Genomic DNA, 25,542 nt, shown 5'->3' on the forward strand with positions numbered 1-25,542 from the left:
TCCTTTGTAAACTGCTTGAGGGGATGGTTAGCTTCCAATTATGCTGCATGCTCAAATCGTGGGGCCTTTTGACCCCGTATCAGTGTGGTTTCTGGCAAGGTTGATCTACAACTGACCATTTACTCTGACTGGAAACAGCAATTCAGCAGGCTTTTTCTAACTGCTGACTGCTTGTTGAGGTGTTCTTTGACCTACACGAGACATACCACACATCTCGGTGCCGTCACATTTTAGTTACCGTCCACGACTGGGGCTTTTGCGACGCACTTCTGGTTTTTTGTGTGGGTTTTTATCGAACCAGCTCTTCTGGATTAGAATTGGCAATTTACACAGCACCCTTGATCTGGGAGAACAGTATCCCACAGGGTTCTGTGTGAAGTGTTGCACGCTTCCTCATTGCCATCAATGGGTTCGTAACCTCTGTTGGGCCTCTGGTTACCCCAGTGTTGTTTGTCGACAAGTTTTGCATCTGGTGCAGCTCCCCCTCATTGCTCTGGTGAACATCAGCTGCAAGGCACCATACTGTAGGCCTCTGCATGGGCTCTTTCCCACGACTTCCTGTTTCCTCCCTTCAAAATGTTGGTTACGAATTTTTGCCATCGACCCACAGTAAACCCCTATCCAGAACTTTATTTAGGCAATCAGGACCTAGATGTTGTAGCACAATCCCTTTTCTTGGGCCTCCTTTTTGCTAAAAAGCTGATGTGGCTGCCCCATATTTGCGAAATTTAACCGGCAGGAAGAGAATGCTGTGATACGTAAATAATTAGCTTTTCAGAGCATTCACACAAGGTTGGCGCCGTGACAACACCTACAATGTGCTGACATGAGGAAAGTTTCCAACCAATTTCTCATACACAAACAGCATTCTTGTTGTGATGCCTCGTGTAAGGAGGAGAAATGCATACCATCACATTTCCGCCTTTGATAAAGGTCTGATTGTAGCCTATCGCGATTGGGGTTTATGGTATCACGACATTGCTGCTCGCGTTGGTCGAGATCCGATGACTGTTAGCAGAATATGGAATCGGTGGGTTCAGGAGGGTAATATGGAACGCCGTGCTGGATCCCAACGGCCTCGTATCACTAGCAGTCGAGATCACAGGCATCTTATCCGCACGGCTGTAACAGATCGTGCAGCCATGTCTTGATCCCTGAGTCAACAGATGGGGACATTTGCAAGATGACAACCATCTGCACAAACAGTTCGATGACGTTTGCAGCAGCATGGACTATCAGCTCAGAGACCATGGCTGCAGTTACCCTTGACGCTACATCACAGACAGGAGCGCCTGTGATGGTGTGCTCATTGACGAATCTGGGTACACGAATGGCAAAATGTCATTTTTTCTGATCACTCCAGGCTCTTTTTACAGCATCATGGTGGTCGCATCCGTGTTTGGCGACTTCGCGGTGAATGCACCTGGGAATCATGTATATTCATCATTGCCATACTGGCGTATCACCCGGCGTGATGGTATGGAGTGCCATTGGTTACATGTCTCAGTCACCTCTTGTTTGCACTGACGGAACTATGAACAGTGGATGTTACATTTCAGATGTGTTACGACCCGTGGCTCTACCCTTCATTCCATCCCTGGGAAACCCTACATTTCAGCAGGATAAAGCACGACTGCATGTTGCAGGTCCTGTACGGGGCTTTCTGGATACAGAAAACGTTCGACTGCTGCCCTGGCCACCACATTCTCCAGATCTCTCACCAACTGAAAACGTCTGGTCAATGGTGGCCGAGCAACTGGCTCGTCACAATACGCCAGTCACTACTCATGGTGAACTGTGGTATCGTGTTGAAGCTGCATGGGCAGCTGTACCTGTACACACCATCCAAGCTCTGTTTCACTCAATGCCCAGGCGTATCAAGGCCATTATTACGGACAGTCGTGGTTGTTCTGGGTACTGATTTCTTAGGATCTATGCACCCAAATTGCGTGAAAATGTAATCACATGTCAGTTCTAGTATAATATATTGGTCCAATGAATACCCATTTATCATCTGCATTTCTTCTTGGTGTAGCAATTTTAATCGCCAATAGTGTATATTTGTCCAATGAATACCCATTTATCATCTGCATTTCTTCTTGGTGTAGTAATCTTAATGGCCAGTAGTGCACAATAGCCCACCTCTGAATTGCTTCGATGTCTTCCTTCGATCTGACCTGTACAGATCACAAGACTTTAGCAGTACTCAAGCCTTTATCACACTAATGTCCTATATGTGGTCTCCTTTGCTGATAAACCACACTGTCCTAGAATTCTCCAAATAAACCAAAGTCGACCATTCGTCAACTTTCCACTCACAAACCTCACATGCTCGTTCCATTTCATACCGCTCACATTATACACACATATTTAAACGATGTCCCCTATACATTCGGATAATTTATAGAAAGAGTGGAAACTGGGATGTGTTATTTACTTTCCTCTTAAAGTGGTACATATTCCCAATTTCTTGCTTTGTGTTAGATGGGAGCTTGTTGAAGTCTTCCCAATAGATTACACAATTCCATTTTGAACTATGGATAAAAAGACAAATTCTACATGAAAATTATTTTTGTATCTTGTATTCTAACAGTGGATATTGCAGTGCAGTTAAAGGAGGCTTTTATTATCAGCAACAAAATGTGTTAAAGACCTCTGCAAGATGTACGGATATCTGCTTTTCACAATATTCTTAATGCTCGCTTGTGCTGAATAAACTTTTTATTTACTTTTGCGTACTGTCCCAGGAGATAATTCCGTAGAACAGCAAGTGAAAATATACAAAAGTAGTTTAGCACCCACCACTTTGCTCACATATATTGCATGATCTGGACATATACTTTTCGTCTTTCTTTAATCGAATTTCTATGTTGTTCACAGATTGTAACATCTTCTAAACTTTGTACACAAATTAAGACCATAGAGGAATGGCCTTTTCTGAATGTACTGTTGACCAAAAAGCAGTTCTGGTAGCTAGAGTCAGAGGCCTTTGCTGCTCGTGCCTTTTGAGTTCTTATGGTGACATTTTCATACGAACTTTTATCCCCTAACACATACTTCAATGGAAGCCAAATAAAAATTTTCATAGATTTAGCTTTAAAAATGTTTTAATGTAACGAAATAGTTTCATAAAAAATTTCATCCCCTACTTCACTCCCTTAGGGGCTGAATTTCCAAAAAACACTGAAACATGTTTTTTTTCTTTTTTTTAAAATTTTTAATTGAGAAGCTAAATACAGATTTTCATGGATTTAGATTCAAAAATACTTCTGTAATGAAATATTTCCATAAAAATTTTCTTCGCCCACTTTACCCCCATAAGGGTTGAATTTTCAAAAAACACTGAAACATTTATTTTTTTGTTTTGAACCGAGAAGCCAAATACAGATTTTCTTAGATTTAGCTTTAAAAATGCTTTCATAATGAAATATTTTCATAAAAATTTTCGTCTCCAGAAACACTGAGACCCATATGTTTTATTTCCAGCTGAGAAGACAAATACAAATTTTCAATGATGTAGCTTTAAAAATGCTTTAGTAGTTCTTTGATAATGATTTATTTAAAAACATTTTTGTTCATCCATTATTTTACCCCCTTTGTGGTTGAATTTCAAAAATGCTGAAGCATGTATTTTTATTTTTGTTTGCAAAACCAAATACCAATTCCTGTAGTTCTAGTTTCAAAGTTGCCTTAGGAATGACAGATTTTCAAAAAGTATTTCATGCTCCATTTCACCCCTTAGGGGTGGAATTTTGAACAACTCTGTACTAAATAATGCCTATAGTAAAATTTCAAGGTTTCCATCCATATTGGTTTATGCTGAGTGATGATGGGTCAGTGAATCGCCCACTTAGGGATGAATTTCCAGAAACAGTGAAACACTTGCTTCTTTAATTTCAAACTGAGAAGTCAAATACCAGTATTCATAAATGTAGCTTTAAAAATGCTTTAGTAGTTCTTTAACAATGATTTTTTTTTTCAAAAATACTTTCACCCATTATTTCATCCCCAAGAGGGTTAAATTCCCCAAAATGCTGAAACATATTTCATTATTTCAGATGAGAAACCAAATACCAATTTTCGTATTTCTAGCTTCAAAATTGCATTAATAACAAGATTTTTTAAAAAACCTTTTATCTGCATTTTACCCTATTAGGGGTGGAATTAAAAAAAAAGTCCCTTCTTAAATGAGGTGTGCAGTATAAGATCAACACTGTCTCCAAATTTCAAGTTTCTACCCTTAGCGGTTTGGGCTGGATGGTGATGAGTCAAACGGTCAAGACGTTGTCTTTTATATAAAAGAGATAAGACTATTCTCTTGTCTTTAGGTAAACACATTGGGAGATGCTTATAATGGAGTAACCTGCTGAATTGAGCTTCATGGTTAGTTTATCCATGTGTTGACTCCATTTTAATCTGTTATTCAGTGGGGCCCCGAGGAAATTCAGACTCTGCACGTCATTCAGTATATGACCATTAATATCTGCTTCTGGTACCTACAGGTCATTATTACTGGTTTGAAATAAAACAATATGAGTCTTTGTGAGACTTAGACTTGACCCTTGAACTTGAAAGGTGACTTTTCTGTAAAATATACTACAAAGCGTGGTCAATGGGACTCTTATGTTTAAACTGAAATTTAAGTTATAAATCACTTGAAAATTTTAACTGAAGTTGTATAACATTTACTTTCACAATTATTTAAGTGTTTTTCAATACTCCTTGTTGATTTTATTGCACTAAATAAAGCCCGCAGTATTTTGCTTTTTATCACACAAAATCACATACTTTTGTATAGATATTTAAATAGTACACAACAACAAACTATCAGAGAACTGAGTTTTACATTCTGAAAAAAATATATAATATCTCTTTAGCCAGTAAATTTTCACTCAGAACTAAATTCCAGGGTTTGTTGCTCAATGCTGGGATCTACATTTTTCTTTACCACCACTCATAACACATTTGATTTTAACTATCACTATAAATTCTTTTTGGAGAAACAGAAAGGCGTCTCTCACCACTAACCTGAAATTCTTCTGAGTGATCCTCTTGTTTGCTAGCAGCATTGGGTATTGCAAAATCGTCGTCTTTTTTACCTTTTTCTTAATCTATACCACTGACATCTTCCTCTAACCACCACCTAACAATTTCATCAAGCTTAATATCATTAAAGTATACACATTCCTGTGACCACATTTCATACTATACTGCAGAAAACAGGTATTTAGTTCACAAGGCACAGTCTAGGAGACACCGACGCATGTCGACATATGGCAACAACAAAAAAATAAGACTGTAATGCAATTGATAGTTCAGATTGTATATTTGGCAGTTTGAGGACGGTGGAGTGTGTATTGAAACATTCCACCAGATGTGAGCTGTGTCTGCTGAGATTCAGCTTGGACCCTTGATTAGTATTCTTATGTCATCAGTAGAGATTGCAAGTTTTGAACGGCACTTTAAAGTCAAGCAAAAGTATGGTACATCAGCTCGGCAATTGCATTTCAGCAAGGCAAACAGAATATCAGAATCTGCTGGTCACTTTAATCATGTTGTGGTAATTGTACATTACTGAAGTGAATGAACCAGTTCATTTAAAAAGTGCACATACTTAGGTACTTTCCCATCAGTCCTGATTTTGGTTGTCAAACCATTCCACTCAAATGACCTCCTGAGTGTTCGTACTTGTTCTCTTCTCTATGGTATTTGTTTTCAATTTTTTTTTTTTTTTTTTTTTTTGAAGGATATATTTATATCGTTATTTCAAAAAAATCTTCAATTTTGTCAGACATCCTACCTATGTATGTCCTGGCAGTAAACTTTATTTTCTCTGTAGATCAGTAGTGTATTAATTGTTGCACCTTTTTATAATTTTGTTGTGTTTGGAGTCAACTATTTTTGGATCATATTTATTGTTAAGGCTAACAGCTGGTAGATCGCAGAGTTTTTCATTATCTCTAACTTCTTGTTAGATACAATAGCTCTTTAAGCTCAGTGACCTATAGACAAGGAGTTATTTCTTCTACTTCCATGGCGACTTCAGATCGCAAGAAGATGTATTACAGGAGTACTACAAGAGCGAATTTCTGCTTGTGTATCTTCTCTTTGTACTCCTACTGACAAGTTTCCAAGCTCTCAAGAATCTGCATCAGTATCTATATTCTGCGGTAAAGTGGATAAAGTGGGGTACTTCTGACAGTACAGACTTGGTGCTTTTTCCTGTTCCACTCATGTATGGACTGTGGAAAAAAAACAAGTGCTTCAAAGCCACAAGCATACTGTAATTAATCTAATCTTGTTCTCACAATCCCTATGGAAGCAATATGTAGAGGGCTGAAGTACGAAGGCAGTTCAATAAGTAATGCAACAAATTTTTTTTCTCGGCCAATTTTGGTTGAAAAAACCGGAAATTTCTTGTGGAATATTTTCAAACATTCCCGCTTCGTCTCGTATAGTTTCATTGACTTCCAACAAGTGGCAACGCTGTGCGGAGCTGTTAAAGTGGCGTCTGTAACGGATGTGCGTTGCAAACAACGGGCAGTGATCGAGTTTCTTTTGGCGGAAAACCAGGGCATCTCAGATATTCATAGGCGCTTGCAGAATGTCTACGCTGATCTGGCAGTGGACAAAAGCACGGTGAGTCATTGGGCAAATCGTGTGTCATCATCACCACAAGGTCAAGCAAGACTGTCTGATCTCCCGCATGCGGGCCGGCCGTGCACAGTTGTGACTCCTGCAATGGCGGAGCGTGCGAACACACTCGTTCGAGATGATCGACGGATCACCATCAAACAACTCGGTGCTCAACTTGACATCTCTGTTGGTAGTGCTGTCACAATTGTTCACCAGTTGGGATATTCAAAGGTTTGTTCCCGCAGGGTCCCTTGTTGTCTAACCGAACACCATAAAGAGCAAAGGAGAACCATCTGTGCGGAATTGCTTGCTCGTCATGTGGCTGAGAGTGACAATTTCTTGTCAAAGATTGTTACAGGCGATGAAACATGGGTTCATCACTTCGAAACTGAAACAAAACGGCAATCAATGGAGTGGCGCCACACCCACTCCCCTACCAAGAAAAAGTTTAAAGCCATACCCTCAGCTGGTAAAGTCATGGTTACAGTCTTCTGGGATGCTGAAGGGGTTATTCTGTTCGATGTCCTTACCCATGGTCAAACGATCAACTCTGAAGTGTATTGTGCTACTCTTCAGAAATTGAAGAAACAACTTCAGTGTGTTCGTAGGCACAAAAATCTGAACGAACTTCTCCTTCTTCAATCCGTGGGAGGCACTACGCAGATGATGAAGAAGTTATTGATGCAGTATGACGTTGGCTCCGACATCGACCAGTGGAATGGTACCGTGCAGGCATACAGGCCCTCATTTCAAGGTGGCGTAAGGCCGTAGCATTGAATGGAGATTACGTTGAAAAATAGTGTTGTGTAGCTAAAAGATTGGGGAATAACCTGGTGTATTTCAATGCTGAATAAAACAACCCCTGTTTCAGAAAAAAATGTGTTGCATTACTTATTGAACTGCCCTCGTATATTAGTAGATTGACCATTGATAGCTGGTTCATGGAAGTTACTAAGCACACTTCCACAGTATCTTTTGCATCTACATTCATGTGTCTGTCAGTTCACATTTTTCACCATTCTGGTGATGGTCTCTTGTGGGTCAAACAAATCTGTGACTATGCTGCCATTCTTTGTATTGTTAATATTACTGTTTACTCTTATTTGATAGGGGGCCCATGCACTTGAGTAACATTCTAAGACGGGACACACAAGCAATTTGTAAACAATCTCTTTCATAGAATGTCTGCATTTTCCCCGTAACCTTCCAATGAGCCAAAGTCTGGCCGCTGCCTTACCTACGACTGAGCTTATGTGAGTGTTCCACGTTAGATCTCTATCAACTGTTACACTCAGGTGCTTGTACGAGTTACTGATTTGCAGTTGTATCTCACTGATATTATAGTCAAAGGATGCTATATTTTTCACATTATTTAGTGCAGAATTTGACATTTACGGGGATTTAAAGCAAGTTGCCAATTTTTGCACCAGTTTGAAATCCTGTCAATATCTGGATGAATAGTTGTGGAGCTTTCATAAGACAGCAGTTCCTTATAGATAACTGTATCATGTGTGAAAAATCTGGGGTTACAATTAATATTGTCTGCAGGGGCAATAATATACAACACAAACAGCAAGGGACCTGACACGTTTCCGTGAGGCACACCTGAAGCTCATCAGTCTTATGAATGGTTTGATGTGGCCCGCCACCATGAATTCCTCTCCTGTGCTAATCTCTTCATCTCAGAGTATCACTTGCAACCTTTATCCTCAATTGCTGAATGTATTCCAATCTCTGTCTTCCTCTACAGTTTTTGCCCTCTACAGCTCCCTCTGGTACCATGGAAGTCATTCCCTCATGTCTTAGCAGATGTCCTATCATCCTGTCCCTTCTCCTTGCCAGTGTTTTCCACATATTCCTTTCCTCTCCGATTCGCAGAACCTCCTCATTCCTTACCTTATCAGTCCACCTAATTTTCAAAATTCATCTGTAGCACCACATCTAAAATGCTTCGATTCTCTTCTGTTCTGTTTTCCCCACAGTCCATGTTTCACTACCATACAATGCTATACTCCAAATGTACATTCTCTCTAATTTCTTCCTCAAATTAAGGCCAATTATTTGATATTAGTAGACTTCTCATGGTCAGGAATGTCCTTTTTACCATTGCTAGTCTGCTTTTGATGTCCTCCAAGCTCCATCTGTCATTCATTATTTTACTGCCTAAGTAGCAGAATTCCTAAACTTCATCTACTTTGGGACCACCAATCCTGATATCAAGTGTCTCGCTGCTTTCATTTCTACTATTTCTCATTGCCTTCGTCTTTCTTCGATTTACTCTCAATCCATACCCTGTACTCATTAGACTGTTTATTCCATTCAGCAGATCAAGTAATTCTTCTTCAATTTCACTCAGGATAGCAATGTCATCAGCAAATCATATCATTGATATCCTTTCACCTTGAATTTTAATTCCACTCCTGAACCTTTCTTTTATTTCCATCATTGCTTCCTCGATATACAGATTGGACAGCAGGGGCAAAAGAATACATCCTTGTCTAACACCCTTTCCAATACAAGCACTTCGTTCTTGCTCATCCACTCTTATTATTCCCTCTTGGTTGTTGTACATATTGTAGTATATGACATGTCTCTCCCTATAGCTTACCCCTATTTTTCTCAGAATTTCAAACATCTGGCACCATTTTACATTCTCAAACACTTTTTCCAGGTCAACAAATCTTGTGAATGTTTCTTGATTTTGCTTCCATTATTAACCGTAATGTCAGAATTGCCTCTCTCGTGCCTTTACCTTTCTTAAAACCAAACTGACCATCATCTAGTGCATCGTCAATTTTCTTTTCCATTTTTCTGTATTAGTCTTGTCAGCAACGTGGATGATGAGCTTTTAAGCTGATTGTGCAATAATTCTCACACTTGTCAGCTCTTGCTGTCTTCGGAATTGTGTGGATGAGAGTTTTCCAAATGTCAGATGGTATGTCGCCAGACTCATACGTTCTACACACCAGCGTGAATAGTTGTTTAGTTGCCACTTCCCCCAATTAGAAATTCTGATGGAATGTTATCTATCCTTTCTGCCTTATTTGATCTTAAGTCCTCCAAAGCTCTTTTAAATTCTGATTCTAATACCGGGTCCCCTATCTCTTCTAAATTGACTCCTGCTTCTTCTTCTATCACATCAGATAAATCTTCCCCCTCATAGAGGCTTTCAATGTATACTTTCCACCTATCCGCTCTCTCGTCTGCGTTTAACAGCGGAATTCCTGTTGCACTCTTAATGTTATCACCCTTGCTTTTAATGTCAACGAAGTTTGTTTTGACTTTCCTGTGTGCTGAGTCAGTCCTTCGACAGTTGTAATTTTCTTAAGAAACATTGATGTGGTACCGACTTAAATGCTCTTTGGAGATCAAGAAACACTGTATCCATCTGACTGCATCATTGCACACACACAGTGGTGACCGGATCCAGAAAGCTCCGTGTCAATTGAGAGAGTGGTACACGATACAGAGAAGGAAAGACATTTGTGTGAATATATTGAAATATTGCTAGTATAAATACATTAAAATAATTAATTGTCGCTCAGCTGTATAAGACAGCTGGGTTATTGTCAATATTTGTAATCACAGTATGGAAGCACCAACAAGTCTCTCTTGTCTTTTGTAGAAACACCAGAGCTCGAGATCCTGCTAGAAATGCTGCCCCCGACTTATGTTCCGGGTTTCCACGATGAGGCAGCTGTGAGGGCGATGCGCTATAATGACCTCGGCACGACAGGTCTCAAGGTGTCCCATCTGGGATTTGGCGGTGCCGCACTGGGGTGTTTTGGGTGAGTGGCGCTGGTGAAATGTGATTTTTTTGTGTAGGAGATATGACATAATTTGCAGTGAAACCTTTTTATATTACTAACACAAAATTCTACAAAAGAATATAATTCTGTTCTTCAGTGTTTGAAATTGCCATTTATGAATTCTTTCATTCACTCATTATGTTTCGTCAATCCCAGCATGAAGGATAGCCTTCGGGGATATGGATCAAGTCAACAAATTCACTGCAGGCTTAAAGACGAGCTATTAACCTACAAGACAGAAACTTCTAAAGGGCTCCATACATAAGCAACGGATCACAGCGATCTGTCACGTGGACAACAGATCGCTTTGTAGATCACACGTGGGGGCAAATTGCAGTGATCGGTCGCTCGTTTGGGGACCCTTAAGCTTGTGTGTTCTATGAGATGAAATATTACTCGAGAAAAATTTTGCTGTTTTTATCCTGTACCTGAAATACTGTCAGCTTGTTTAACACATATAAGCATCAGCTGACTTTGGTTCTTTGATAAATGTGTAAGCGTCATAAGCATTATTTCAGACTATCTACATACTCCTCTGATTTATCGCCAATGAAAAGAAACAATTGAAACAACAAGCAAATGTGCATATTTTGCAAAGCAGAAAAATGTGGCAATGAGAACATTGAAACAATGGTAAAACATCAATGCAAAATATAATCTGACATTATTCATATAAAAAAATAGCTCTCTTCGGAAATATTAACAATATCCATTGTAAAACAAAAACCTCAATAAACATGTGTTATCATACAGCAGTTCAAACAGTATCGAGAACTGTTCAGACTCTCGTAGTATTACATGGGGTGTCAGAACATGCCCTGTCTGGCTCACTTTTTCACCTCTGCCTCATGATTTGCCTTTTCCTTTCAGTTGGTTCCTGCTTTTGCACAATGTGTGTTTTATTATGAGGTCTGCTTTGCACATCTCTTTGAATTTCCAGTGGAGGAAGTAGTACATTTATTATTTTTATTTTATAATCCTACAGTATTATTTTATTCCCCAAATATTTGTTGTAAAAATAATATGAATTGAAAAGTAGCATGTCAATTAAGTGTAAGAATAGTTTTCCAGGCCAGCAGATGGTCTGCTGTTCATGTAAATAACATGAGTGTCTGATCCTGCCAGTCAGTCCCAGACACATTTGCACTGTATTTGACAATTGGCAGTAGTTTTGAGATTGCTTGCTGGTATTAATTGGTCACTTGTGCCATTGTGTTCTGAAATTCCATAAAATTTTCTGATCATCACATCTTCCAAATAGCAAGCATTTGTGTTTCCTTTACTCGTTTCTACAGATACTACTTCCTCGAGAGTGTTCCTCCTATAATGTCCCAGTACTGCATGTTTCCAGATTCAGTAAGGTTTTAGCTAAAGCAAAGCTATTGTAGTAATTGTCCGTGTAAATACGATGGCCACCATGCAGTTTCTCCAACAACAAATGCAAAATGATCTTTTCAGCATGAGACTTTCCCCTCATCTCATCAAGCACTCCTGTTTACATAGTGCAGTTATTTATAAAACGATCCAAATTGCTTAGCATTTACATTTTTATGTCATATTTATGTCTTTCATTTTGTATATATTGTCTAAAAGACAATCTCTCCCTCCAAAGAATCATCGATTCATCTAAAGATAGGTCTTTCCCTGGGTAATATACTTGACACATTTTATTGTTAAAATAGTTTAGAGGGTAGGTCATATTTTCATATAATCAGTCATTCAGTTTTGAGCGTCCTGTCTGTGGATTTGTAGCAAAATGTAATAAGTATAAGATGATCATATATCTGTCTCTGCTCATGATCATCACTATTTCTTTATTTTGAAACCAAGGATCTTTCTTCCAGTAATTGTGTAATTGAGAGGTTTTCATGTAATCCATATGTAATGAAATACCTAAAAATACAAGTAGTTTTGTACACTAACAGGTTTCCAACTATGAATCCTAGACCTGTCCTTTGTGTTGTCACTGAGAAATACACTCACAGCATTGTCATTTGTTTCATCAACTATATGCTGAAGGATGGTTTCTGTAAGCAATAGCCTAAAAAATCCATAGGTCCATTGCTAGTTGGATGACATGGTAAACATGGCCTGTTTTGTAAATGGATGATATTGCATGTTGTGTACTTCATCATCTGCCAGTGTGGATTCTTCACCATCTATATTTTCGTCACCACCACCACCACCACCACCACCACCACCACCATCATCATCATCGTCCATATGTTCTGAACCCACACTCTTACAAAATCCATTTGAATGCTCTGTCTCCACATTATCATCACTAAGGTAAATTTCTGTATCCTTGAGATTCGAACTATCCTCCTACAATTTCTTATCTTCAAATTCAAATTTGCTATCTTGTAACATGTTCAGTACCTGATCGGCAGTGGATTTTTCATTCTTCCTACACTTTTTAGCTTTAGAAGGTCCCAGTGTCCATTGGTTACCTGCCATTTCAAATAAGCTATCTCACAGACAATTAAGCACATTAAAAATAAATAAAATAAATTTTTTTTTAAAATGTAGGCAAAAAATTGTTCCCAGAAACTTCATTGTTTGTAAAAAAAAAACGTGGTCACAGCTGCAAAACTAAAGTGAATATTAACAACTGTTAACACACACACCTATAATCAACTGCTGCACTGACTAGTTGGTGGTGGAAATGCTCATAACCATTAGCAGCAATAGACTAGTGGCTTTTGTTGATGCTTGTAAGTGTGAGCCACAGTGAACGTGTTAACAGGCAGGACCAACCACTGCTGGCTGCTTCTGTAAAGTGACTAGCAACAAATTGTGACTGGTACTAATCTACTTAAACTTATAATTATAGTAATTCTCGATTACTTACTTATTTATGTTAGGAGAAAAACAGCTACCTTGAATAAAACAATTGCTTCTCGTCCTATACTACTCTGCTGGTCTCATTATCCAACACATCAAACAAAGCTTTTTAACTTTATACAGATCACTATTAGCAGTCTATATACTTGAAAAATCAGGGTCTATCTGGTACAAACATTAGAGTTAGACATTCCTAACCTCACGCGTTGAACAAGTAGTGGCTAATAAGGTATGTTTTTACTTTGTTTTTCAGTATTAAGGGATTTTCGATTTTCTGTCTAATGTCCACTGGCAATCTGTTAGACTTTTGCACATGAATATAAGTTTCCATTCCCAACCCTAGAGAGGGTTCATACTCTGTATGGAAATCATTGCTATTTCTACATTTGTGATTAAGAACTGTAGAGTTCATTCTAAATTCACTCTTTTCTTGTTTGTGGTTGTGAACCATTGAATTCATTCTAAATTCACTCTTTTTTTCTAAACACAAATACCTGTAGGCAGTATATTTACTGGGCTGTAAGTGTAAGAATCCCTAGGTAACTATACAGGAATTCTGCTGATTGTCAGAGTATCAAATTCATGTCTTTTTCGTGACTCTTCCGTTATCTCTTTAGTCAGATTCACCACCCCAAAAATGTACATGATACTACAATGAACAAAAACATTTTTGTAATGAACTTGGAATCTGGCTGAAGTGAAAGATAAATGTAAAATTCCTATGTCACTTAAACTGTAAGCCAACACGAATAATGGAACTATACATGACTTGTGACAATATTATGAAAAGGCTAATGGAAACTCCAGGTAGGAATATCAACAATGTAGGAAAAGACAGATTGCTACTTGTCGTGAAGAAGACACATTAAGTTGCAAAAATGCACAATTAAAAGATACAAAAAGCATTCGGTCACAGTCTTTGTCAGTAAACAAGAGCCACACACCATTCATACACACAGGCAAGCACACCTCATGCACACAAGACTGCCAACTGCAGCCTCTCAGCCCAATATATGAGTGAAGGTGTTGTGTGGCAATGGGTCTGATTTTTTAAAAAAAGTGATAGAACATTCTAATGAAGAGAGGAGTTGTGAGCCTTCTGCTGTGAGTAATGATCTTGTCAAGAAAATTGATGAAACAGTTTGTGAAAATTGAAGATTCACGATCTCTGAACTTTTTGAACAATTCCTGCAAATTTCGCTTACAGCTTTGTATTAGGTTGTCACCGATAACTTAGCCTACCGAAAGTACTGTGCTCAGTGGGTACTGAAACTTCTCACAGATGTCCACAAAACCAAATGAATGGTCTCTGCCTTAGACTTCCTTTCATGCTACAATGGAGAAGGAGTAGGTTTTTCTTGAAGAGAAATCTGACAATTGGGTGTTATTTGTTGTTTTGATCTTCAGTCCTGAGACTGGTTTCATGAAGCTCTCCATGCTACTTCATATCCCAGTACCTACTGCAGCCTACATCCTTCTGAATCTGCTTAGTGTACTCATCTCTTGGTCTCCCTCTACGATTTTTACCCTCCACACTGCCCTCCAATACTAAATTTGTGATCCCTTGATGCCTCGAAACATGTCCTACCAACCGACCCCTTCTTCTAGTCAAGTTGTGCCACAAACTCCTCTTCTCCCCAATTCTGTTCAGTACCTCCTCATTAGTTATGTGATCTACCCATCTAATCTTAAGCATTCTTCTGTACCACCACATTTCGAAAGCTTCTATTCTCTTCTTGTCTAAACTATTTATTGTCCACGTTTCACGTCCATACATGGCTACACTCCATACAAATACTTTCAGAAATGACTTCCTAACACTTAAGTCAATACTCGATGTCAACAAATTTCTCTTCTTCAGAAACGCTTTCCTTGCCATTGCCAGTCTACATTTTATATCCTCTCTACTTCGACGATCATCAGTTATTTTGCTCCCCAAATAGCAAAACTCCTTTACTACTTTAAGTGTCTCATTTCCTAATCTAATTCCCTCAGCATCACCCGACTTAATTCCACTACATTCCATTATCCTTGTTTTGCTTTTGTTGATGTTCATCTTATACCCTCCTTTCAAGACACTGTCTATTCCATTCAACTGCTGTTCCAAGTCCTTAGCTGTTTCTGACAGAATTACAATGTCATCAGCGAACCTCAAAGTTTTTATTTCTTCTCCATGGATTTTAATACCTACTCCGAACTTTTCTTTTGTTTCTTTTACTGCTTGCCCAATATAGAGATTGAATAGCATCAGGGAGAGGCTACAACTCTGTCTCACTCCCTTCCCAACCACTGCTGCCCTTTCGTGCCCCTCGACTCTTATAACTGCTATCTGGTTTCTGTACAAATTGTAAATAGCCTTTCACTCCCTGTATTTTACCCCTGCCACCTTCAGAATTTGAAAGAGAATATTCCAGTCAACATTGTCAAAAGCTTTCTCTAAGTCTACAAATGCTAGAAATGTAGGTTTGCCTTTCCTTAATCTTTCTTCTAAGATAAGTCGTAGGGTCAGTATTGCCTCACGTGTTCCATCATTTCCACGGAATCCAAACTGATCTTCCCTGAGGTCAGCTTCCACCAATTTTTCCATTCATCTGTAAAGAATTCACGTTAGTATTTTGCTGCTGTGACTTATTAAACAGGTAGTTCGGTAATTTTCACATCTGACAACACCTGCTTTCTTTGGAATTGGAATTATTATATTCTTCTTGAAGTCTGAGGGTATTTCACCTGTCTCATATATCTTGCTCACCACATGGTAGAGTTTTGTCAGGACTGGCTCTCCCAAGGCTGTCAGTAGTTCTAATGGAATGTTGTCTACTCCCGGGGCCTTGTTTCGACTTAGGTCTTTCAGTGCTCTGTCAAACTCTTCACACAGTATCATATCTCCCATTTCATCTACATCCTCTTCCCTTTCCATGATATTGTCCTCAAGAACATCGCCCCTGTATAGACCCTCTATATACTCCTTCCACCTTTCTGCTTTCCCTTCTTTGCTTAGAACTGGGTTTCCATCTGAGCTCTTGATATTCATGTAAGTGGTTCTCTTTTCTCCAAAGTTCTCTTTAATTTTCCTGTAGGCAGTATCTATCTTACCCCTCATGAGATAAGCCTCTACATCCTTACATTTGTCCTTTAGCCATCCCTGCTTAGCCATTATGCACTTCCTGTCGATCTCATTTTTGAGACATTTGTATTCCTTTTTGCCTGCTTCACACAATTGGGTGGCAAATGTAAATGCCGAAACCTAACAATGGTCAGTCGCTTGGAGCCATACCAATTCCCCAAGCAGGTCAAACAGAGCCTGCCAAACTTTGTCATTGAGGAAGGTTATGGCTATGGCTTTGGGATACTGAGGGAATTTTGCTGGTTGAATTTATGGATTGTGAAATGATGATGACATCTGATGTGTACTGTGAAACTTTGAAGAAACTTAGGCTTGCCATTCAAAAGAACATCACAGTATGCTGACACCTGGTGTTTTGCACTTACATAACTACACGTGTCCTCACAGTGCCCGAAACACTCTTGAGATTTTGAAGCAATTCAAATGGGACATTTTTAGTCATTCCCCATAGAGTCCAGACTTGATACCAAGGGATTTTCGTCTCTTCACTCATATGAGGAAGTGGTTTGCATCACAGCACAACAATGAACTCCAAAATTTTGTGAAAGACTGGTTGCTCACCCACGCAGGAGATTTTGTGGAAAAGGAATTTGTAAATTAGTGAAATCCTATGACAAATACTAAACTAGCAAACGGTCGTAGTTTCAGGTTGGACATAACAAAATTCATTTTTCCATGAAAGTTTTTTATTTACAGGCAAAAGGAGATTACTTTCTGAACTGTCCTTGTATCATCACATTGTTTAAAATACACATTGTTTTAAAGTAGTACTGCACTGACAACTTTCAGTTTTCCTTAGGACAGTTTAAGAACTAAGAAAGTTCAAAATTTGTGCAAAATCGCACTGTAAAAAATTCAGTCTTTAAATTTCTTAGCTAAACTTGAAATTTCAACATCTAAAGCTTCAGATTGTTCCATGACCTTTTCTGTAATCATTCTTTATTGATCTTTGATTATGTGTAAGCACTTCTTTCTGCATCAACTGTATCTTCTAAGTTTCGGAGTAAAACCTCTTGTTAACAGAGGAGCCTCTTTCAACTGCAGCATTTCCATGAAACATGCATAACATCTATACAAACTTGGTGAAGTCATGTTTCGCAATTAGCAATAAATTCATCAGAAAATGATCAAGTTCATCCTTCTTAGGATTGAATTGTTCTAGTTGTTTTTCTGAATACTCAGAATATTTAAAATATTCACTCTTCAGTATGTCAGCTGTTGATGGAGTCATATGTTTTTTGACACAAATTCTTCCAATGCATTGTCAGTCAAGAATTTCTCAGAATGGAGCGCTGTATAACTTAGGGTGATAAACATGAACTGCCTACAATCTTTAATTTCAAAGGAGTCCTCTTAGTAATTTGTAGATATAGACTTTGCAAAGTACCTGTGCATACTTTTATGAAATAAGGACATCACTTTCTGTGTTTTCTTTCTAGCAGCAATGGCACCACATACAATATCTGCATAATTACTTGTTTCTTAATCACATGCTTCGGAAACATCAGTAGCAAGTAAAATTTGGTAGACGTTGTCGCCATTTCCATAACAGTTTCTTTATGAACTGAGATACAGTGCTATACATTAAACTGAACAAATCTCTGTACAAAAATGGGTAGAGAAGAGTCAGTTGACAGATGCGTAGTTAAAAGCTCCTCAGGTTCAGTTGATACAGATACAGGAAACTCACGTTTTGCACAGTTGTGTTCTAAAAGACGTTTAAATTTTTCAATGTCTCTAGTCTCTGGAGGTCTTTTATGTACTTCAGCAACATACTTCTTCACATGCAGAATAAGTTCAAGTGCTCTTTTCATGACTTCAGTATTTCCAACACATCTTAAAGAAAAAAATTTGAGAGGAAACTTAGAAAACCCAGTGATGTCTGAGCAGGTTACACTGCTTGAAAGAGTATCCATCATAAAGCACCAGATTACCCTAGAAATTCATGAGCATTCCAGTTACTTTTAATATGAACTATTTTCAAAGCTGTATTCACCACATGAAGTGAAGAAGTGTCACAGTAAAACACTTGTGGTTGATTATCTTCTTACTTTTACAAATCAAACTATTTATAACATTCACCAAGTGGCGGCAGGAGAACACACATATAAACACATTTAAAATACCTTTATATGTGAGTTTTCCTGCTGCTGCTAGGTGAGAGGATTTTTCATCTGTTCAGTTACACTATATTCTCAAAAATGGATTTTTTAAAAATATACTTATAGCATTCATTTCACTCACAGTACATTAAGAGTGTTGTGCTATTTTTATTGTGTAATACACTAAAATCTCACATGGCTTGAAGAAAACTAACTTAGACAGCAAACAGCAAATACAACTACAAGGTCCCTCAACACCCTCCATGTTCTGAGTGGTACCTCCTGGGGAATTGACTCTCCTCCACTTCTATTGCACCTTGAAGTTGGACTATGGAAGCATAGTTTACTACTCTGCACAACCGTCTATTGTTCGGCATCTAGACTCTGTCCATCACTGTGGATTGCATTTAGTGTCTGGAGCTTTTTACACCAGCCCCATGGAGAGCCTTTATGCTGAGACTGCTGAACCTCCACTGTCCAATCAGCAAGTTGTCCTTCTGAGTCATTATGCCTGCTCATCTGACACATGTCCTTTTTCTTTGATGCCTCCATGGATTTAGGGTATGCGGGTCACCCTGCCTCTCTACTACCACTGGGAGCCCGCTTCTGTCACCTGCTACATTCCCTTTCCTTCAATTTCCTTAACAAATGGGGGTATAATGCCACCTTGGCTTTGCCCCTGGACCTGCCTTCTCTGTGACGTTTGTCAGCTTCCCAAGGATATTACACCCCCCCCCCCCCCCCCCTGCCCTCATAGTTTATCATTGGGCATTTGCTGCTCTATGCGCACTAATGGAGGATGCCACATTTATTTACACTGATGGCTGCAAGGCCACCTTTGATGTCAGGAGTGCCTATATTGTTGGTGCCATCCCTACTAGATTTTGGCTTCCCGACCAGTGTTCAGTTTTTACTGTGGAGCTTTATGCTGTTCTCCAACCTGTCCAATACATCCGTCACCATCAGCGGATACAGTATATTATATACTCGGATTCACTCAGCACTCTTCTCAACCTCCAAGCTCTTTATCCCATCCACCCTCTGGTCCACCAGATTCAGGACTGCCTCCACATGCTCCACTTGGGGGGGGGGGGGGGGGCATCTCTGTGGCAATCCTCTGGATCCCAGGGCACACTGGTATCCGCAAATGAGGCTGCTGATATAGCGGCAAAGGCTGCCATCTCTCTTCCTTGGCCCGCCGTTCGCATGGTTTCCTTTGCCGATCTACATAGCATTTTATGTTGTCGTGTTGCTCTTTTATGGCACACACATTGGTCTGCACTTCCCGATAATAAGTTACAGGACATATAACCTCTTCCCTGTGCTTGGGCCTCTTCCTCCCAGCCTCGTCATCGGGAGGAGGTAATTTTAACTAGACTGGATTGAGCACTGTCTTTTTAGCCATCGACATCGTTTAAGTGGTGATCCTCCCCCACTTTGTCCCTACTGCTTTCAATTGTCGACAGTGAGACACCTTTCACTTCAGTGCTGCTATTTTAATCCACTGTGTGCCCATTTACAGCTGTCGCCTGATATATCTTCCCTTTTAGCAGATGACGCACGCTCAGCTGATCGCATCCTTGAGTTTTCATTTGATGCTCTTTTTGGGGAAAACAGTCCCCCTTCAATAGCAATTTTCTAAGATTCCCTTCCATTTTTAGTTTCCCTCCTTCTTGAGGTTTGCTCCCATTGCTGCTGACTTAAATTTCAGTTTTTTACCCTTCACTAAGCCACAGAATGGGTGCTTATGAGCGTAGCAGTTTTGTGCCCCCCCCCCCCCCCCCCAAACAAAACAAAAAAAAGGGGAGGGTACTATATACTAATAATACGAGGGGCGTTCGAAAAGACCATGCAAATGTAAAAACTACTTACATTTATTTGGGGTAAACCTTTTTTATTTTTCCACATAATCTCCTTTTAGACTTATACGCTTCATCCAATGCTATTCTAATTTGTTGATCCCTTCCGAATAATAGGAATTGTTCAAGTCTGCAAAATAGCTATTAGTTGCTGCAATCACCTTCTTGTTTGAATAAAATCTTTGTCCTGCCAGTCATTTCTTCAAATTGGGGAACAAATAGTAGTTCGAGAGAGCCAAGTCTGGAGAATAGGGGGTATGTGAAACGAGTTGGAATCCTATTTCCATTAATTTTGCGACCACAGCTGCTGAGGGGTGTGCTGGTGCATTGTTGTGATGCAAAAGGACTTTTTTTGCAGCCAAATCGCCAGTGTTTTTCTTGCAGCTCGGTTTTCGAATGGTCCAATAATGATGAATAATATTTCCCTGCAATAGTTTTACCCTTTTCCAGATAGTCGATGAGGATTTTCCCTTGCAAACCCCAAAAGACAGTCACCATAACCTTTCCGGCCGAAGGAATGGTCTTCACTTTTTTGGTGCAGATTCTCCCTTGGTAACCCATTGTTTATATTGTTGTTTGGTCTCAGGAGTATAGTAATGTATCCATGTCTCAAGAATATAGTAATGTATCCATGTCTCAGGAGTATAGTAATGTATCCATGTTTCATCCACAGTGACGAAACGATTCTTAAAGTCCTGTGGATTCTTCCTGAACAGCTGCAAACCATCCTTGCAACACTTCACATGATTCCGTTTTTGGCCCAGCATGAGCAATCGTGGAACCCATCTTGCGGATAGCTTTCTCATGTCCAAATGTTTATTCAAAATATTATGTACCCATTCATTCGAGATGCTCACAGCACTAGCAATCTCACGAACCTTAATCTTCTGCCATCCATCACCATATCATGGATTTTATCAATGATTTCTGGGGTCGTATATTCCACAGGGTGCCCAGAACATTCAGCATCACTTGTGCCCATATGGCCACTCCAAAAATTTTGAAACCACTTATAGACTGTTCCAATCAAACGTGCAGAGTCACCATAATGTTTATCAAGCTTCTCTTTAGTCTCCTGAGGCATTTTGGCTTTCGTAAAGTAATGTTTAATCACTATACGAAATTCTTTTTCGCCCATTTTGAATAATCACTTGACTTCCTTGTTCACATGAATGCCAAACACAAAGAAATAGACCAATATGGCTGAAACTTGGTGTGCACTCTTTCCAAAGATGCTAATAACTAAACATCACCTCGATACACGCTGGTGGTCCCATCTCTCGGACTTTGCACAGACTTTTCAAATACCCCTCGTAAAGCATGGGTAACTTTTTGGCTAGTGAGAAATTGATTTTACTCTGATGATCATTAACATCTTCCATAAGAGATTAGAATTACAGTAGTTCCATATTAATTATGAAAAACCTTTAAAAATGTCTTTCCAAAAAAGATGCTGATTAATGAGATTTAAACAGAAGAAGGGGTGAACAGAATAACAGAAACAATTATTCTGATACTTCTCTAGTGACACATTAGATGGCAGCATTATCTTGGACGGAACTACAGTTTACACCTCATTTTGACTTGGTGTATACATCTCATATAGCTCTGTGTTAACAAAGCAACACTTCCAAATTTCCCTCGCTGCACCTGACCCTCAAGGTTCCAAATGTCAGTAGCAGAGGCTGTGCTAACCTGGCTTGCACAGATGGACATCCCAGTCCCCTACAGATAACAGAGACTTTGTAAGAGTTTGGGTAAATCTTTATAAAATGTATAGTTATGCATTACTGTTTATTAAATGGACTGCTGGATATAACATTTTTTAGAGTAGCACTAAGTTGGCACTCCCTTCTATAACTGCACCATTACTTTTTCCTTACTTTCATGAGCATTTGTTCACTTTCATGACTTTCTCATGACTTCTCTGACCAATAGGCACCCTGCTATGGAGGCTTCTGCAAGATGTCCTGTTATTCAAGTTTACACAATATTCTTATTGCACACTTCTGGAGGATAAACACTTTCCCTACCTTTGCTACAATGAATCAGAAGACTATATAATAGGACAGAAATGAATCAAGTTCACAAATATGTGCTAGCAAACTTGTATACACGTCAACACAGTGAGAGAGATTCCTAAGTGCAAAGCAGGCATAACTGAGTTTTTTTTTTTTTTTGCATAAGTTGATCACATGCTGAGGCAGCCGTAGTTTATTATCCATCTGGATGTGCACTAACTTCAAACGTGGCCCAATGTGTGATCATTAATCTCTACTTCTGCTACCTGTAGGACAGTTTTTGGAACTCCATAATATGAGTTTTTGCAAGTTTGGGGGTCAAGGTATGTGCTGTGAACCAGTTGTAATCCTGTTCCATTATTCTCCTGGATGTGTGCAGTGTGGGTGTGTTTTCATCTTTTTATGAATATACTTTTGTCATCAGCAAATGTACTTTTGTCATCAGCAAATGTGACAGTTTTTGAAGAGTCTTCCAATGTCCTGGGTAAATAATTTATACAAACCTAGAACAGGAGCATATTTAATGTTTACTGACTCAGAATCTACTCTTATTCCTATTCTGTCACTTGATAATGTGCACCTTTGTTTTCTGTTACTAATATATGACTCCACTGGCCTTTAATGCCAGGCCATTTCTTTTCCCTTAAGACTTCCATGTTGGTTTTTCTTTCTGTCCAGCTTGTTCTTATCATTTTCCACCATATCTGCTTTTCAGCAGCTTCAAGTCTATTCCTTTTCAATTTATCTTTCCATAGAGAAGTAAACTCCATACAAATGAACTACATATCTATACATAATTTAAAAGTCCCCCATGTATTTTTCTGTTTGTGTGTGAAGCCTAATCTCAGGAATTAAGAGACTCACAAGGAAAGATTGTGTATATAATTTGTTACCTCTATGCCAGACAAGTTGTCTGGTTCTAGATGTTTAGTGCTACTTCTATGAAGTGCAGTCAGGTCTGTAGTTTAAAAATGAAAAAATAAATATTTAATTGATGAAACATGTTATTCATTGAATGAATTTCGCAAGATAGACTACTTTTACACATATATTTAAATTGCAGTGATCCTTTAGTATGCTTTTTCACTTTGTGTTTGTTTTTATTCTAGTTTCATGTTTTTGTTTTATTTGCAATGGCTTATGTAAATTAAATGTATTTTCCCTGACAGCACTTGTCAATGTCCTAGGCTGTTTATGTATTTTTTGACCCATTTCAATGCAAACATCTGATACACATACAAGGTTTGATATAATATACATACAGAATAAACTGAATAAGTGTAACATATACTGAGCTCTAGCCACAGCACACTATATGATGTGTTTCTGGAGGAATAGTAAATATTTTAAAAGGTTGTAGTGTAGACTAATTTGAATAAAACGTGCCACATAACATGTGTCCACTTAGTATACGCTAGAGAAATTCATCTGCTAGGATGTAACCTATACAAATACACACACAATGTGTTAAGCAAAGGTTAATTAGTAAATTCCAGAGGTGATTTTCATAAATTTCACCTCCTTCTTCAATGTACTTTTGAATTCTCTTGACAGCACCAAGTGCAGCTCTTCTTCTGAACTTATCTTGCATTCTTTTATGAGGGGAACTCTATTTGTAATCCAAATGATCAGTGTGTATTTTGTGTTTACTTTATGACTGTGGCCTTCACCTTTCAACTGTCCCACAGGCAAAAACTGAAAGGGCTAAAGGTCTGGAAACTTTGGTGGCCAAGAAATGTGACCGTATCCCCAACCCATCTTTCGGGGAAGTGTTAAGTTTAACTGTCACCTGACTACTAGGATGTCCGAAGGCCCCGTCTAGTCGATAGAACACATCCGACCTTGGAGCCAAAGGAACCTTTTCCAACAAATATGGAAGCCCATTTTCAAAAAAGTCTTGATAGTGCTAACACAACATGCCCAACCTACTGATTGTCTACCACAAAACACCACGCATGTACAGAATAGAGTACTTGAAAACATGTGTGCATGAAGGTTTTTGTCAGTCCCCTGATGTGAGTTAACGAGCAATAGGCGCAGTTCACACTGAACTCATAGTACGATTTGCAATGCAATATGTGATATAATGCAGAAGTGAGTCACATCTGTGGACTGCATAGGTATGTAATGGAAGCGGCTTAAATGGTTTCACTGTAATGACTGTGATACAACAAGAATATGTATTTGTATTGTACTACCTGGCACAACACAGAGTGCTGGTTGCTCCACACATCACGGGGAGTGAAATTTCAAGTTATCTGATTTGCCTAAAAAAAGCAAGGCTTTGTCTGTTTCTATAGTTAGTTTCTCAGTAAATCTTATACTTTTTGTGCAAAAAATAAACACCACTGTTTTGAGATTCATGTGCATCTCTGCTATGCAGTCTTTCTCATCCGATTTTGAAGGAACTATTTGGTAAAGAGAAATTATTTATTATTATCTTATAGCCACACATCACAGCTTGACAATGAATTGGTTTTATTGTAGTTATTTCTGTAGTTATTGTGGTATTTCAAAGTAAAGTACGGCACCGCACATATTTTGAAAAGCTTGCAGTGAAAATTGTAGTCACTCGCCAGTTTACATTTGGTGCATTTTACGGTGTATACTGCCACAAGAAATGCAACAAACATATTGTTTTTAACACTGGGAGGAGAACTGTACTTCTTTCCAGCCCCAAGTAGGTATGTGATACATTTTGGCATTTGGCCTCTGCAACGTATTTGATGCTATGACTGCACAGCACACTCTGCAGACTTGTCTGACATTGCTGTCGATACAAGCCGAAGAATTCATTCACTCGTGTGCTTTCAAGTTGGAAAGATGTCTAAACTTGTGCATGTGTTTTTATGCTGCGTATAATCAATTTGTCATTCACACGCGAGGACTCTTAGTGGATGATATCTTTTCTCCAGCTTCTTGAGAAAAGTCCTTGTCTGTGAGATTACACTATGAAATCATATTCAAGAGTAGATGTGATCAGCTTGGCATGTAGGAATGTAGCAACAGAAATGAAAGAAAGAGGTAAGAATTTGCTGTGAAATCTGCACCATTGTTTTTCACTCATTATCTTCATTGTTACAGGTTCTCTTTCAGATAACATATAGCTTCGGTTGGTGACTGTAGAATACGAGTATTAATTGTATT

The 25,542-nt window shown here is 38.9% G+C and overlaps 1 protein-coding gene across 2 annotated transcripts in view; it reads left to right on the plus strand.

Moving 5' to 3' along the window:
- LOC124553823 (L-galactose dehydrogenase-like) overlaps positions 1-25,542 on the plus strand; it is a 99,608-nt gene that overhangs the window by 18,924 nt on the left and 55,142 nt on the right. For both annotated transcript variants that reach the window (XM_047127810.1, XM_047127809.1), the window contains exon 2: positions 10,262-10,424. In XM_047127810.1, the coding sequence (XP_046983766.1) occupies positions 10,291-10,424 (134 nt within the window). In that variant the 5' untranslated portion in view covers positions 10,262-10,290. The remainder of the gene's footprint in view (positions 1-10,261; positions 10,425-25,542) is intronic.

This window comes from Schistocerca americana, chromosome 11 (assembly GCF_021461395.2).
Source record: "Schistocerca americana isolate TAMUIC-IGC-003095 chromosome 11, iqSchAmer2.1, whole genome shotgun sequence".
NCBI classification, from domain to species: domain Eukaryota; kingdom Metazoa; phylum Arthropoda; class Insecta; order Orthoptera; family Acrididae; genus Schistocerca; species Schistocerca americana.